Source organism: Culicoides brevitarsis, chromosome 1, assembly GCF_036172545.1.
Source record: "Culicoides brevitarsis isolate CSIRO-B50_1 chromosome 1, AGI_CSIRO_Cbre_v1, whole genome shotgun sequence".
Lineage (NCBI taxonomy): Eukaryota > Metazoa > Arthropoda > Insecta > Diptera > Ceratopogonidae > Culicoides > Culicoides brevitarsis.
Window position 1 is genome coordinate 26,189,322 of NC_087085.1, and position 15,482 is coordinate 26,204,803.

At 31.2% G+C, this 15,482-nt stretch overlaps 3 protein-coding genes across 4 annotated transcripts; 2 read left to right on the forward strand and 1 right to left on the reverse strand.

The window, feature by feature from the left end:
• Positions 1–2,535: 2,535 nt before the first annotated feature.
• Positions 2,536–6,707, forward strand: LOC134836948 (fatty acid hydroxylase domain-containing protein 2). Of its 2 annotated transcripts, XM_063852236.1 has the most exons (9): positions 2,536–2,545; positions 3,471–3,679; positions 4,328–4,349; positions 4,487–4,538; positions 4,776–4,858; positions 5,001–5,093; positions 5,196–5,427; positions 5,917–6,139; positions 6,203–6,707. In XM_063852236.1, the coding sequence occupies exons 2-9, from the start codon at positions 3,513–3,515 to the stop codon at positions 6,399–6,401; spliced, it is 1,071 nt and encodes a 356-aa protein (XP_063708306.1). In that variant the 5' UTR covers positions 2,536–2,545; positions 3,471–3,512; the 3' UTR covers positions 6,402–6,707. The 2 variants fall into 2 exon arrangements, with proteins under 2 accessions (XP_063708306.1, XP_063708307.1); XM_063852237.1 differs by lacking the exons at positions 2,536–2,545; positions 3,471–3,679 and adding an exon at positions 3,977–4,264.
• Positions 6,708–7,054: 347 nt separating this feature from the next.
• LOC134836840 (uncharacterized) lies at positions 7,055–8,554 on the reverse strand. The gene has a single exon (XM_063852082.1). It carries the CDS (start codon positions 8,474–8,476, stop codon positions 7,649–7,651), a length of 828 nt encoding a protein of 275 aa, XP_063708152.1. The 5' UTR covers positions 8,477–8,554; the 3' UTR covers positions 7,055–7,648.
• A 2,517-nt stretch (positions 8,555–11,071) lies between these two features.
• On the forward strand, positions 11,072–15,300 carry LOC134838129 (ammonium transporter Rh type A). The gene is made up of 6 exons (XM_063853600.1): positions 11,072–11,243; positions 11,300–11,680; positions 13,173–13,585; positions 13,913–14,116; positions 14,249–14,342; positions 14,966–15,300. Exons 1-6 carry the CDS (start codon positions 11,081–11,083, stop codon positions 15,133–15,135), a joined length of 1,425 nt encoding a protein of 474 aa, XP_063709670.1. The 5' UTR covers positions 11,072–11,080; the 3' UTR covers positions 15,136–15,300.
• Positions 15,301–15,482: the final 182 nt, after the last annotated feature.

Sequence of the window (15,482 nt, forward strand, 5' to 3'; positions counted from 1 at the left end):
GAAGCATAGAACAATAATAGCAGTAAAAAAGTGTTAGATTATCACAAAAAGTACAGGTTCACACACAAAAAGAGCAACTTTTATTTCTTCTGTGACCCGTTTATCGTTATCCAATTACATTATTCACGATAATCACGTCGGTCGTCACTTTTTGCTTTATTTTTTTGCACTTTTAACAATGTTTTCTTTCTCACAAAAGTGTCAAAAATTTTATTTTTTCACGAATTTTCGTCGCGCTACGTCTTTGCCGCACAACGTCACGTTATTAAATGAAAAATATCCAAACGAAGGTTTCCCTAGACCTAACTACGGGACTATTTATATTTATAAACAGTATTTTTGAGAGAAAACGAACACTTTTACTAAACGAATTATGTGTGGTTGTATGAAGCGACGTCGTTTTTTCGAGCGGTAGGGTCGATTAGAGTGATTGCGCACACGCGAAGAGAGAAAAACGTTAAAGAGAGAATCAGCTGCGATGCCAAACACACATAGAAATGTGTCATGTTTGTATGGTAGTTAACGCGATTATACAATTTTTCGGTAGGATGGACAGATTTTTGCCCCTTTTTGAGCCACATCAATTAGATGGCGAATAATTCAAACAAACAAAAAAGTTTCCTTTTAATAAATCGTGTGTATTCAAAAGTTTTTTTGTGTTAAATGTTCTGCAGATTGCGGTACATTGTTCTAATTCACGACATAATGATGAAAATGGGAAGGAAGAAACAAACTTATCAACATTCAAAAAACATCATTTTTTGTCCCACTTTTCAGGCATGCACGGGAATCTTCAGCTACGGCATGTATGATTTAGCAGATCCAAGGATATGGGAGTGATAATAAAGAAAAATAACACACAAAGGACTACAATGCAGACATTTTCCTACTTTCTTTTCGCATGCATGTGTCGTCTACGTGAACGAGCTAATATGTTGTAAAAAGGAACAAACAACATGAAATATAAATTCACAACAACGACGACGAATGTGGTGCTGCTGCTAGTGCACCATGTGTGTGTTTTGTTCCGATTTTGTTTATTTAAAAAGATTCCTTAACTTTTTTCCGAGGTATTTCTTGATGTGTTGTGGCATTCCTTTGTTTTGTTGCTTTTTTATGTACAACTGACAATGATATCCAGGAGAAATATAATTTTAAGACTTGAAGTGTGGAAATGGAACGTCAAAAAAAAAGTTTAATCTTGAAGAATCTCTTTGATGGGAAATATTTTATCAAAGATATTTCTCTTTTTTCTTCGTTACAAAGATACGTAGCAAAAATAACGGGACGAAGGAAGACTGACATTTCTTTGATGGAAAAAATAAATCATTTGTTGTAGTAACGTTTTTTTCATGTCTTAAGGAAAAAGGTGAGGACGACAGGTATTTTATGGGTAAGTTATTTTTGTTGATGGAGGTTCTTTATTATTTTTCATAAATAATAAGAAAATGGATTTAATTATTTTTATCGCAACAGGATCAGAAATGGGGCAAAAATGTTTAAGTCAATTTTTTTTCTAGCTGTTTTTGTAAATTTTTTGACATTAAATGATGATTTTTATATTAAATTAATTGTAAAGAAAAGTTTTGCATCAAAGCCCAAATTCAGTAACCTTTTTGAAAAAAGATTTTTTCTAATAAATTTTTCAGCAAAAATTATTATCTATAAAAATAATTAAAATTTTTGTAAAATTAGAAAAGGAATTGAAAAAAGTTAAAACAAATTAAGTAATAAAATTAATCAATTAAGCAAAAAATAATTATGTATTATTTAGGTACTAATTTTAATTTTTTATCAAATTTAGGCAAATTGATAAATTCTGTTCTTTTAAATTTCAATTTTCAATTCCGTAAACTTATATTTTTATGAAGTATGATTTTTCAATCAAAAGTAAAAAAAATGCAAAAATTTTATTCTTACTAAATATTTTTAATTTTATTCCCTCAATGTTTTAAATTCTAAATTGAAGAAGAGGTTAAGTAACAAAAATTAAAAATTTATAATAAATTTATTTAAATAATAAATTAAAATTTTTTTTTAAATATTATTATGAAAACAATTTTTCTTTTTTTCTAGAAATTTTAATTATTTAATTTAATTAAATTTTAAAAAATTTAATTTAAAATTTAAATTTAATTAAATTATTTAATTACAAAGTTGAAGAAAAAGATTAATAATTTTCAAAACTATTTTTTTAATTTTTTTTTTTAAACCATTTAATTTTATCAATTTCACTATTTTATAAAAATCAAAATATTTTGTTTAAACTTACCACTTTTCAACTGCCACAAAACTCAAAAACCTCCCCGTTAAATGCGTTCAACGACAGTTAACACAGAAATCCGCAAAAATATTCCATAGATCCTCCGGCGCATGTCCACTTACTTTACAACTACAAACATTTTAGGCTCCGTAAACATAGCTGCAGCTACACTGTTGCCATATGCGATAATAAACAAAACACAGATGATTTTATTTTTAAAGAACGAAACTTCCATCAATATTTACCAAACACCGTCGTTAGTCCAATCGAGAGTTCGTTGTGGTAGGTTCTTGTCTAAATTTATTTTGAATTAAAATAAATTAATATTTATATTCACAAGAAATAGTGATTAGCTGCATTTTATGCTCTTATTATCATTTTTTTATTACTAATTAAATCACCGCCACAAGAGAAAGAAAAAGTGAATTCCATGAAAAGTGAAAAATTATTCTTAATGACGTCGCGTCTGAAAGAAAGAAAGTTCTTTGTTCACTCCTTTGCGTTTTATTAACGAACTATGACACAAAAAAGGACAAAAAGTGCAACCTCATATTATATCAATATCGTAGCTCAGCTCGTGTCTAACTATTTTTTGTGCATAAATATTTCATGGCAAATTATATGAGCAGTCTTTGCTAAACGTTAAAATTAATCAATAAAATATAATTTATATGTGTGCAAAACACCGTTGTTACCATTTTATCAGGAAAAAAAACAAAAATCATTATCGCTCTTTATTTGCGCTCATGGAAAATTTTTAGACTCGACCAAGAATGAGGAAGAAATATTCACATAACATTAAGCATTTATGACAACTTTAAAAATTTATGGATGTGGGTTATCACCATTATTATTATTATCGGTACACGGAAATCGTTCAAAGTGTTCGGGATTGTAGATAAAGATTTTTTTCGTTTGTAACTGCGTAAAAAAACAATACTAATTATTTCATGTGTCCTTGACATTCAATTGAAAATTTCATTTTGTCTGTCACGTAGTACACAAATTTCGTGCAGCGAAGAAACGCAGATAAAATATTCGCTCGCATGCCGAGGTTCAGTGACCTATAAATGGATTTTCATTCATTTTTTCACTTTTCATGTAACGACTTCATAAAATAATATTTTTCCCCTTTTTCTGCGTTTAATGATGATTATATGATTCCCTTATAAAACGCCATTTCATTAAAATTTATTAACACTTTCAGTTTGATTGATCATCATCGAGAAAATTTATTGGGAAAAAAGCGATGGATAGAAAGGATAATCGACCGACGGCGGTAGCTGGTCCAAGTAAGCCGAATGAGCACATCGAGGAGCCACAACGACCGCGCCTGATATCGTCGATTTATAGTTTGTTGGTCATTGTAACGTTTTTCCTCGTTGCCTTTGCCGCCTTTCGGAATTCTTTGACATGGTAAGTGTTCTTGTTTGCTTGTATTTAAATGCAACTACACATGGAAAAGACATGACATGACCGATTTCCACGATGATTAGAGACTCATTATTATTATATGTTGTCATTTTTATGGTGTGGTGGTGGTAGTTGAGGCCAGCAATCATCTTTCTATCAGTTTTATTATAAATAAATACGGTCGTGTAGACACCTCGGTGTCGTAGGTACGGCGCAATTCATTCATTTTATGAATGTGAGAGACTCCGTTCATTCGTAACTTAAGCCAAACGAGTCAGTTTCTCGCGAGATTCGGTACGGACAACAATCTTTCGTGCGTAAACTTGCTTATTTCGCATTATTTTACATCGATGAACTGCAAAAATTAATAATAATAACAAACATATGAAGATGACTAACGAATAAAAACATAGACGCAACAACAAATATAGTGCATAAATATTGAGCAAAAGTCTTTGTCTGTGCATTCCATTGATAAATACTCACAAGATATCAGTCACAAGAGAATTTCTTCCGTGAAGAACGATTTTATTTACATTTACAACTTTGTTCGTGTCGCACGCTTTAGTCTCTAATGACTTATTTCATGTGAAAATAAATTTTTAATAACAAAATGTCACTTTTTCCTGAACCATTTGATTTACCTGCCAGGCACTTGCAACGATTCTGGGGTGTGAGTATATATTTGCTTTTGATTTATTTTTTTATGAACGCTTCAGAGGTCAATTACTTTTTTTTTCTTTTTTAATCGCTTATTCTCGATTGATTCTCAAATATTTGTTATGCAATGTGCGTTCTAACGATTAATAGGCCTCTGGAGACTTTTGGCAGTCACAATGGGATAAAATATTGGATATTACTGGTAAGAATTTTTATATAATTTCTTAAAAAATTAAAATAAAAAAATAAATTAAATGATTAATAAATTTTTTTTAAATTCTTTAAAAAAATTTAAAATAAAAAATAATATTAATTAATTATTTTAAATTAAATTGTATTAATTACCTAAATATAATTAATTTTATTAAATTAAATCAAAATTAATTCAAAATTAAAATAAACAATAAAAATAATAATTTTATTTTTTTTTATATTTTAGGAGAAGATCCATTCAAACTATGGGTCATTGGTACGAGTGTCTTGACGATTTCGGTCTATTGGTTGTTCGGAGGACTTTATACGGTAATTTAAATTTAAAAATTTTGACATTAACCTTGACTTTTTAAAAAATTCTTATCGATCGTTACCCCCGTTGTTATCGTTTTAACCCAATTTGTGTGATATTTCTAGTTCAGATGCACTCTAAAATTAATTCTCATTGCAGATACTTGATGTGACAAACAAACCAGCATGCCTGCGTAAATACAAAATACAGCCGAACACAAATGAGCCCGTAGATAAGCAACAGTTACGGAAGGTAAAGAGTGCACATAATTTGCATTCGAGCACATGACACAATCATTCAATTGAATTTAATCTAATGCAAAAAATGACTCACTTGGCTTTCTTCTTGTCGCAGGTTATCACGCAAGTCCTGATAAATCAGTTTTTGATCGGAATTCCCATGGCAGTGATTAGTTTCCCGCTCGTCGAGAAGAATTGTTTCGCGGACGTTCGTGAACTGCCGACATTCCATTATGTCTTGGCGGAATTGGCATTCTTCATAATCGTCGAGGAAATTGGGTTTTATTACTCGCATCGACTTTTGCACAGCAAATATATTTATAAGCATATTCATAAGCAGCATCACGGTAAGATACGATTTAGAATATTTGAAGTGAAATTCAAAAATGAGGCCCGATGCCTTATTCAAAAATCAAAGAAAAAAGAGGACCAAAAGGATCTTCAAATAATTTTAATTTATTTCTTGATTTTTATTTAATTAAATTAATTTAAATTTTTTTAAAGCACTTTTTACTAAAGTTTTCGAATAATTTTCTTAAATTGACATGTGTAACATGATTTTATATGATTGAAAATGGTAAAAAAAGAAATGGTCTCGTAAACGTTAAAAATTAAAAACAATCGTTTTTCAAAGAAAACTTTTAAAAAATTCTTTAAAAAAAATTTAAATTTTTAAAAATATTTTTCCTAAAATTCCAATTTTATTTCTTTTTACCTTTCTCTCAAATTTTATTGAAAAAATTTTTTTAAAATATATTTTTTTTTAAATTTTATTCAAAACAGCATTTCTGTTTTTTTAAATAAAAATTCTGATTTAATTAATTTTTACTCTTCAGAATGGACTGCTCCAATCGCCATCACAGCAATTTATTGTCATCCCGTGGAACATTTCTTCAGCAACATATTGCCACCATTTTTGGGTGTCTATCTCATCTCATCTCACATTACAACGGCATGGTTGTGGTTCTGCCTCGCCATCATGAACACCTTGAATTCCCACTCAGGTTACCACTTACCATTCTTTCCGAGTCCCGAAGCGCATGATTTTCATCATTTGAAGTAAGTATTTTTTTCGACTTATTAAAATTTTTGAAAATCAAATAAAAATTCATTATTTTTTAGATTTAATCAATGCTTCGGCGTCCTTGGGGTCTTGGATCGCCTGCATGGCACAGACGTCTTGTTCCGCAACAGCAAATCATATTCTCGACACATGATGATTTTGAACATGATTCCGCCACGAGAATTGTTCCCGGATCCAGTTAAAAAGTTTAACGCTGCAAAAGAGTCGCCAACGAAATTAGAGACCAAAACTGAGTAAAACAAAAATACAGGAAACATATTAGAGAAAAAAAGGGACTGTGATGGCTGACAAAAAGAATAAATTTGATGGCTTTAAATTTCCAGAGGACTAAAAAAACATGACTTTTTATATAAATATAATCGTAACGATCTAAATCTTTCATTTTATGAAAAAGTATAGTTGTTGCTTTTAGCTAGTGTTTCAAATAAAAAAAAATATGAACTGTGGATGTCTTAAAAATCTGTGTTAAACACTTGTGTGTGGAGAAAAAAAACATAAATTGTTAGTTTAGAAGTATCAATATAAGAAAAATAGCTCAAAGCTACCAAGAAATATAAAATTTAACAATACATATATTATTATACGTAAAAATAAAATAAAACTTTTAAATAAAGGAAAATTGACTTTTTTTTTTCTTTCATTCACCATACAGAAAATTTATTTTTTTTTTCATTTTTTTGGGATTTTGTTGAAAAAACTTTAGAAATTATATATTTTTTGAATAAAAAAAAATTACATTTTTTACTCATACAATTCATTGTTTTTCCTTACCTTTGATGAAAATCCTGATAAGACAAAAACTTTAATTTTAATTCATTATTTCTCTTTATTCGTTAGGTTATTTATTTATTCTTAACATGTAAAATGTACAACTTCTTTAGTAAAAAGTAATAAAATTTAGTGCAAATACAAAAACAAACAAACAAAAAAAAAATTGTAGAAAGTGCTTTATACAAAATCACCTGCGCGTTTGAAATCACAACTGGTTTTTTTATGTCATTGTAAATTTTACGTATTTTTTTGACCAAATATTTTTTTTTTTGTATTGAGTTTTTTTTTTCTAAAATTCAATTATTAAAAAGCAGTTAACAATACAGTTTTATTAAAATTATGTTTAAATATAACACAAGAAAAATGCTTAAAAAATTTTCTTTTTAGTACTAAGTAGAATATCATAGTAGTATGTATACTTAATGCTTTAATGTAAAATCATTCTTTAGTGGACTGAACAATTTTTTTAGATTCCCTAAAAAATCAAGGGAGAGCTGCTCCAAAATAGGTTTGTTTATTTATCGAAGGCACTGTAAAAATATGATTTTTCTCTTTTTTTCGTTAGTTTTTAATTAAAAAGTGTGAGTAGATTCATTTATAGTCACAATAATTTTTTAGCACTTTTGAGCTGTTACCCTTTTTTGTGTAACATTTTGGTAATCATTGATTGTATACAAAAAAATTTGGCAAAAAAGTGTTCACTTTCACAGTTTTTAATCGTTATACATGCCATCGACGAGGAAGTCCACTCGTCTGTAGTGTCGTGTATTCCAGTGATCCTTGATTTTCCTTCCGAAGACAATGGGAACGGCAATAAACAGGAGTACGACTGCCGCTATCGTCATATAACCGAAATATCCATTGAAACTTGGCTGATCTTCGGGAATGCGCTCTTGTGACATTGCGGGCACAGGTTCTTCCACGAGATGCGTGCTGATCGACGGTACTTTTTCAGCTGATTTCGCGTGTTCCTCAATCGTGGGATCGTCAACTGCACTCACCGTTTGCAGAGGTTTCTTTGGTTTTTCCTTTGCTGCAGGAGTGACTTCCTTCACTTCCCCAATTACGGGCTTACCGCCGATCGGATGGAAGTTCAGGACGGAAGAGAGAATTGTGCTATTCTCGTTCAGCAGTTGCGGTGGATTCTTGTTTTCGACATCGATCACTTTTTCACTCACGGAATACGACGTGTTTGTTTTAGCTGTTGTACTGCTGCTGCTCACGTCTGACGGTGTTGACGACGTTTCAAACGTAACTCCTTTACGTGGCTTCACGTTGCTCTTTTCAGCTTCTTTTGTGGCGCTAGCCAGGACCCCGGAATCGCTGAAAATTGTCGAAACTGTCGAGGATGGCAAATGTGATGACGAGTCAGCAGCAACAAGGTCTTCAGCTGGCAAAGTAACATTTATTACGGAATGTTCGACTTCTTCGAAGGGAGCTTTTGTTGAGCTAATTTTCGTTTTATCCACCTTGCCATCGTCGATAACTTTAACAGCACTCGATAGTGCAAGTAGTAGTGGTAGAAATAGAATAAATTTCATCGTCGTTTGTCGTTTTTTACACTAAATTTTACGCAAAAAACCTTTATTTCATGATTTTTCAGTGTTTTTGTTTTTCAGTGATTTTCGACTTGTGCAATGGGCTACGTATGCTGCATGGGTGTGCGTATTGAGGTCCACACAATTGTGCAATGTGTGAGCAGATAATTTTTTCGTCTTTGGGATTCTCGTACACGCCCCTATAGAAACGCGTATAACTTTGCGAGCCCATATCTCGGGAGTTTTCCATAAATTTCGGGAAAAGTTCTTCCATAAATTGAAGATTTCGAGCTCCTCTTTCGATTGTCTAAGGGTGAAAACTATGTAGGATTTCGAAAAATTGTCGGAAAATGGAAATGAAGTCGGAGGATGAGACGAAAGAAAGTGATAAAATTGAATTAGCAAAGTAGCGAATCGGTAACAATCGGGAAAAATAACGGTAAAATGGGTGAAAATGTTTCACGTGTCCTCTGCATAACTTTTTCCAAAAATCCATGGGGGATTCATAAGATAAATAATATACATATGTGATTTTTTTGCTATTTTTCACTAGAAATTTTGTAAATTCTTTCCTATTCTTAATTACTTTCTTTCTGATTTCCTTTTAATGGCTATTTCTTAATTCTAATAATACATGTTTCTTAAAATTATTAGCAGACATTTCAGTACACGTCACTATTTTTAAAGAAATCATCACAGTGAATAAATTCTGACATCATTTGATACTCAGCATTGTTCTCACGTATGCGAATATTATTTTGTCCGCCGGAAGTTATGGCAAGTGGTAGGCAAGTGAAAGACCATCCTAGTCCCCGAAGAGCGAATAGCAGAAATTGCTTTTGAATAGATTCAATCTTTTGTGCGTCTTGTTTTGTTGAGGGATTCCATATAATGCTCGCATATTCAATAATTGAGCGGACAAGAGAACAGTACAGCATCTTCGTAATATACGGGTCGTCAAAATCTTTAGCTCTTCCTTTAACGAATCCCAGCACCGCTTTACTGCTATTGCAAGTTCGATTGAGATGCTTCTTGATTTTGATATTTTGAGAAAAAACTGTTAAACCTAGATTCCTATGATTAAATTTCTTTCGCCGTTAGTTGATCGTTAACACGTAACACAAGTCTTTTATGACATTTCCTCCTTCGATGACATGACGAAATTTGGTGTATGCATATTGTTACATCAGATTTTCGAGAGAAAGAGATAATATTGCACTTATTTTTAATTTTCAAATCTGAAGCCTAAAACTACAGTAAAGTTCATTGAAAAAAAATTCTTACCTTGACTTACCTAATGAATATATGTATAAAATATCCACCGTGAACTACATTTTCTAGTCTTTTTGTAAATTGTTGAACAATTTTTATGCCAAACCTCTCTTCGATTATAACCTTTCAACAACAAAAAGATATTTTTAAGTGAAAATTCTGAAAATTCAATAGGATCTGTTACATCCAAACTCCAACATTCTACGTTGTTCCAGTTACTTTTGACCTACTTGATGACATCATTCGGAAAATTACTCACCTTTTACCGCCTCCTCAACTGCGAAAAATTCCCGTTAACCCAATAATAGCGCAAATCGAGAAGCAAGTGCAATCAATAGACTCATTACCCATGAATATTTGATGTGAATTTTTGTCAGCAAATTGTCAATCCATTATTTATGCCCTAATGATTGAATCAAATTGTATAAGAACGGTAAATATGTTATTGTGTCTCCCAAGGCGGTTATTAATGATTTTCTCAAGAAATGTATCAATGAAAAAAAGGAAAAAATTCCACAACAAATTGCGTTGTTCAAAAATTTGAACTTATTAGAACAATCGCATCAATTGTCACATTTTTTTCGAAACAAGTTCAGAACGTCTCGTCAATGCAAATTTGAACAAAAGTCGCAAAAATATGTGTCAACCGTATCAGTAGTAAAAATTAATTATCACATTATTATTTTTTTGCTGAAAGATTTTTTTAAATCAAAAATTTCTTACCTTCAAAATAACTTTAACCTTGAACCCTTTCAATGTTTTTCTTTCTCATTAAATTCCTGTTAATAATATCAATTTCTCGGAATTACGTATCCCCTGAGTAAATTCACTTAATTTTTTTCCTTATTTGTGTAGGAAAATTCATTAAGCGTTTCAATCGCCTTCAAGTCACCGAATAAAAAATTAACGCAGTCCATCTAGACATCGCTAGCACCGTAGCTCTAACGATAAATGTAAACAACGAGCCACCGTAACATCGATTAGACTCTCGTTATTAGGCAGATTTGTACATTTAATAACACAAAATATATTTGTGATATGTTCTCTTAAATAAGTTATGATGTTTATTCGTAACAGACTTTATTTTTTTTTCTTTCGACGATTCTACGTGAAATTTTTTATTATGCTCGCATTCGTCGTTGACGTCGTCGCTCATCGTCGTCGTGTAGATAAGTGACCATTGAGAAAATTCGAAAAAAATAAAAAGTAACAGAGCTATTAGAATTAATTTGAGTTTCGTTCAATCAGTCTCGAGGAGGACTGCAAGGAGTCCAGTCGCGAAATTCAAAAATAGTGAAGTAAATATTTTTGAGAGAAATTAAAATTTTCAAAAAAATGCATATGCCAGGCACAAGCAAAGGAGGCTTAGTCTTCTTTGTACTCGTACAAATTATTTTGTTGGTGCTTTTTGCATTTTTCACAGATTATGACAGTAAATTGTTACCCAATAAGGGCAACGCCACCCGAGATGAGCCAGCTCTCGTCCAAAAATATCCTCGTAAGTGCCCGTTTCCTTTCAAAGTGCTTCCAACGAGTAATTTTGTGACAATTTAGATTTCGAGGATATTCACGTGATGATTTTCATCGGTTTCGGATTTTTGATGACATTTTTGAAGAAATACGGTTACAGTGCCACGGGTTTCAATTTATGGGTTGCCGCTTTGGTGATTCAATGGGCCATTCTTATGCGAGGCTTCTTCGCAATGATTCATCACGGAGGGCACATCGGCGTTTCGCTGGATAGCATGATTGGCGCTGATATAGGATCCGCTACTGTTCTCATCTCCATGGGAGCTCTCTTAGGTCGCATCACGCCCATTCAGTTGCTCACAATGGGTCTCATTGAAATTGTGTTCTTCGCTGGAAACGAATACCTGAACGTTGACTTGTTCCGTATCACCGATGTCGGCGGCAGTATCACAATTCATGCTTTCGGTAAGTTATTTTTTTTTTGCTTCGTGTGAATAAAAGTGAAATATTATTATAAAATCGGACATTATTGTTGTGAAAATATTTTTGGCAAACAGCACTTAACATTTTTATGTGCTAATTAAAAAGTTTAAGTGTGATAAGACAGAATTTTTATTGGAAGAAGCGGAATTTAAATTTAGAAAAAAAATATTATTATGAATAATTGTTCAAGGTTCTGTTAATGAACTATTATTTGAGCACATGTTTTTAATTTTGCTTGCATGGAAACTAGCAAAAAAAAATATTTGATAAATAGAAAACAAACATTTAAGGGCTTAAAAGTGACCGATTTTGATATTTTCCAGACTTTAGTAGTCAATATTTGTTGAAAAATCAAAAATTAAAAATGAAATGAAATATATCAATTGATCGGATTTTCATAAATTTTTGTGGAAAAAATAATTTTAGTCGCAGGTCCTAATTTTTTGCTTTGTTTAAAGAGTGAAAATGAGGCAAAATTACAAAATTAACCCAATTATTTATTAATTATTAGTTAAAAATTTCATCAAAATTCAAGAATTTTCAAAATTACTTTAAAAATTTTCAATTTTTTGCTTTGTTTAAATTGTGAAAATGAGGCAAAATTACAAAATAATTGGGTTAAAAATTTCATCAAAATTCAAGAATTTTCATACCTATTAAAGATTTTTATTATATTGAAATTTTAACAAAAAAATTGACTCCTGGCAAAATTACAGAAATTTTTTTTGCGATTTTTAATGAAAAAAAAAAAAATACGATTATTTTCAATAATTATTAAAATCAAAAAACGTCGAAAATTATTAGTTTATTAGAAAAATATTTAAATTTAATTTTTTTTGTTTTTTAAAAAAAAACGTATTGAAGCAACTGTAGGCCATTAAATTTTATTATTTCACCCCCTTTTCGGTTTTCTCGAAAAATCGAAAAAATAAAATGTAAAAAAGAAGTTTTAAAAAAATTGATTTAAAATCGAAACTTTTCCTTAAATATATAAAAATAAAATAAACTTGACGGACAGACATTTAACCCCACAAAAGATTAATTTAAAAAATTGAAAATGTCAGAAGCTCATATTTTTATCATAAATTATGTAATAAAATAATCCTTTACCGTCTGTTTTGACTTGTTATAAATACATACAAATAAATTTTTGCAAAAACATTGCCACAGCAAACATTGTTGTTATATCACAAACACACACATTTTTTTTATGAGAACGTGATTTTTTTTACGAGCCAGTGACGTTTTAATTACCATCATCAAGATAAAAGATGAAGATTTCACGAGCGCACATGTGCACCTCTATCCAAGAACTGACCTTAAAAGATAACCAGACAACATACTGACACATTGCTCGAACATTAACCAGATTACGATTTCGGAAAATTTATTTAAATGTTTTCTCTCCATTAAGATTTTGTTCGTGCTGTTATCTTAACCGGGCAACTATTAACCTCTTTTGCCTTCTAATTAGGTGCGTATTTTGGACTTGCCTGCAGTTTGGTGCTTCGTCCCTCGAGCGCGAATGCCGTAACGGGCGAAAATGAAGGAGCCTCCTACACTTCGGATATTTTCGCGATGGTTGGATCGGTGTTCTTGTGGATTTATTGGCCGTCGTTCAACAGCATTTTGGTTGATGGAGATCAGCAGGAACGTGCCATTTTGCATACGTATTTGTCGTTGGCTGCTTGCACTGTGACGACTTTCTGCATGTCTGCGTTGTTGAGCAAGGAGAAGAAATTCGACATGGTTCATGTGCAAAATTCAACATTGGCTGGCGGAGTTGCTGTCGGATCTGTTTGCAACTTGATTTTGCATCCATGGGGAGCGATCATGATCGGCATCATTTCGGGAGTGTTGTCCGTTGTGGGATATGTTTACATTACGGTAAGTTTGATATATTTTTTTAAATTTAAATGAATTTAGTAAAAAATTTAGTAGGGATTTTTAAAAAATTCTCTAAAAAATTACTAAACAAAAAACATAAGAATTTAAAAAAATATTCAATCCATTAGATTTCATTGAATTTTTTTTATGACAATTAGAAAATTCAGATATTCACTGAAACTACCATAAAAATTGGTCCTAATTTGGATTTTTAATTTTTTTTTTATTTTTAGCCTTCTAATTTTATTTTTTAAAAATTTTGAACTTTTTTTTATATTCATTTGGAGGCTTTTGAACTTGAAATTAATTTTAAAATATTTTTTTTAGCCCTTCTTGTTCTCAAAACTCCGTCTCGCCGACACATGTGGCGTCAACAATCTCCACGGAATGCCAGCTGTTTTGTCTGCGATTTTCAGTGCAATCTACGCTGCCTCCGCTACAAAAGAGACCTACGGTAATCAATTGATCGATATTTTCCCGGCAATGAAACAAGTTGGCAATAACACCGAAGAACTGGAGTATGTCATTGGAGTAAGTAAACCAGACGTCTCCACTCCGTCTAATTAAATGTTTTGTTTTGTCTGTCGAAATGAAGACAAATGACATAATATTGTCTCAAAACAATTAAAAGTGATCAATTATATAATTTTTTTCGTGTTTTAGGGTTATAATCGTACATCAACTCAACAAGGCACATATCAATTAATTGGAATTGTTGTTACAATTTGCATCGCAGTAGCCGGCGGAGTAATTAGTGGTACGTACATAACAAAAAAAAAGTGTACATAACGAGCAATAAATTCATCTAACTAACAAACAAATTAATCATCATCATCAATATCTGCATTCATGCACTGCACCATGAAACTAACATAAATTTTAATCATTTCTTAAAAAATATTTTGCATGCTTTCTAATTATTTTGCGCTCTTGGAATAATAAATTAATTAAAACAAAAAGGAGTGATAATACGGAGTTCGACATTTGGTGGCGTAATGCCGTTGCGCGAAATGCATATCGATGAGAATATGTGGCACGGTGTTGAGAGTCAGATAATTGTGAAACCCGTTAAGGTGCCTATAATTATTAAAGCTGAAATTTCATTTAAAAAAGCAATAAGGAATAAGTAAAGTGGAGCAAAAAAAATCTTGAAATGTTCTCTAGAATAGTCAGTCACAGAGAGAGCTTGAGTTGTGAATCTCAACTAAATATTTAATAAAATTTGTAGGAAATAGACATGTGACGTCGGTTTGAAACAGTTTTCTTGGTAGAGAGCTTTTGCATCACTTTCTTATAAAAAAAAATATTTACAGCTAAAGCATAATTTTATAAAAAAAATATTATTTGAGTAAAATTTATTAATTTTTTTTTTTATCATAGGACTCATCCTAAGATCCCCTCTCTGGAATCGTTTGGATCATATTGATTTGCATCGTGATGATGTCCATTGGATTATTGAAGAGGAGGAACACGAAAAGAAGGCACATCATAACAACACTGAGCTTCATGAACGCAAAGCACATGATAATTTAAATTTTATTGATTCCTAAATTGATATTTTGTTCTTTTTTTTTTTCGTCTGTTTGATGTCGTATGTAGATTTGCTGACCCCCTTCACTTTTTTCTTTGATTATAATTTTGTTTGAATTTTCAATTTTATGATCAATGTTGATGTGTATGCAATTTTTCTCCTCTGTAATAATAAATATTTTACTATCATCCTACAAAATTGCGTTTTTTCTTGACATTTAACTTGTCTTTTTTATGAAAAAGGTAGTAGATTAAGTTACGTGTTTGAAAAAATTCGAAACTCACCAATAATGTCCAAAATTATAATAAATGGAGCCAAACAAGATTCAAAGAACAAATTTCGATCAAAGATTATTAAACCGAGTTT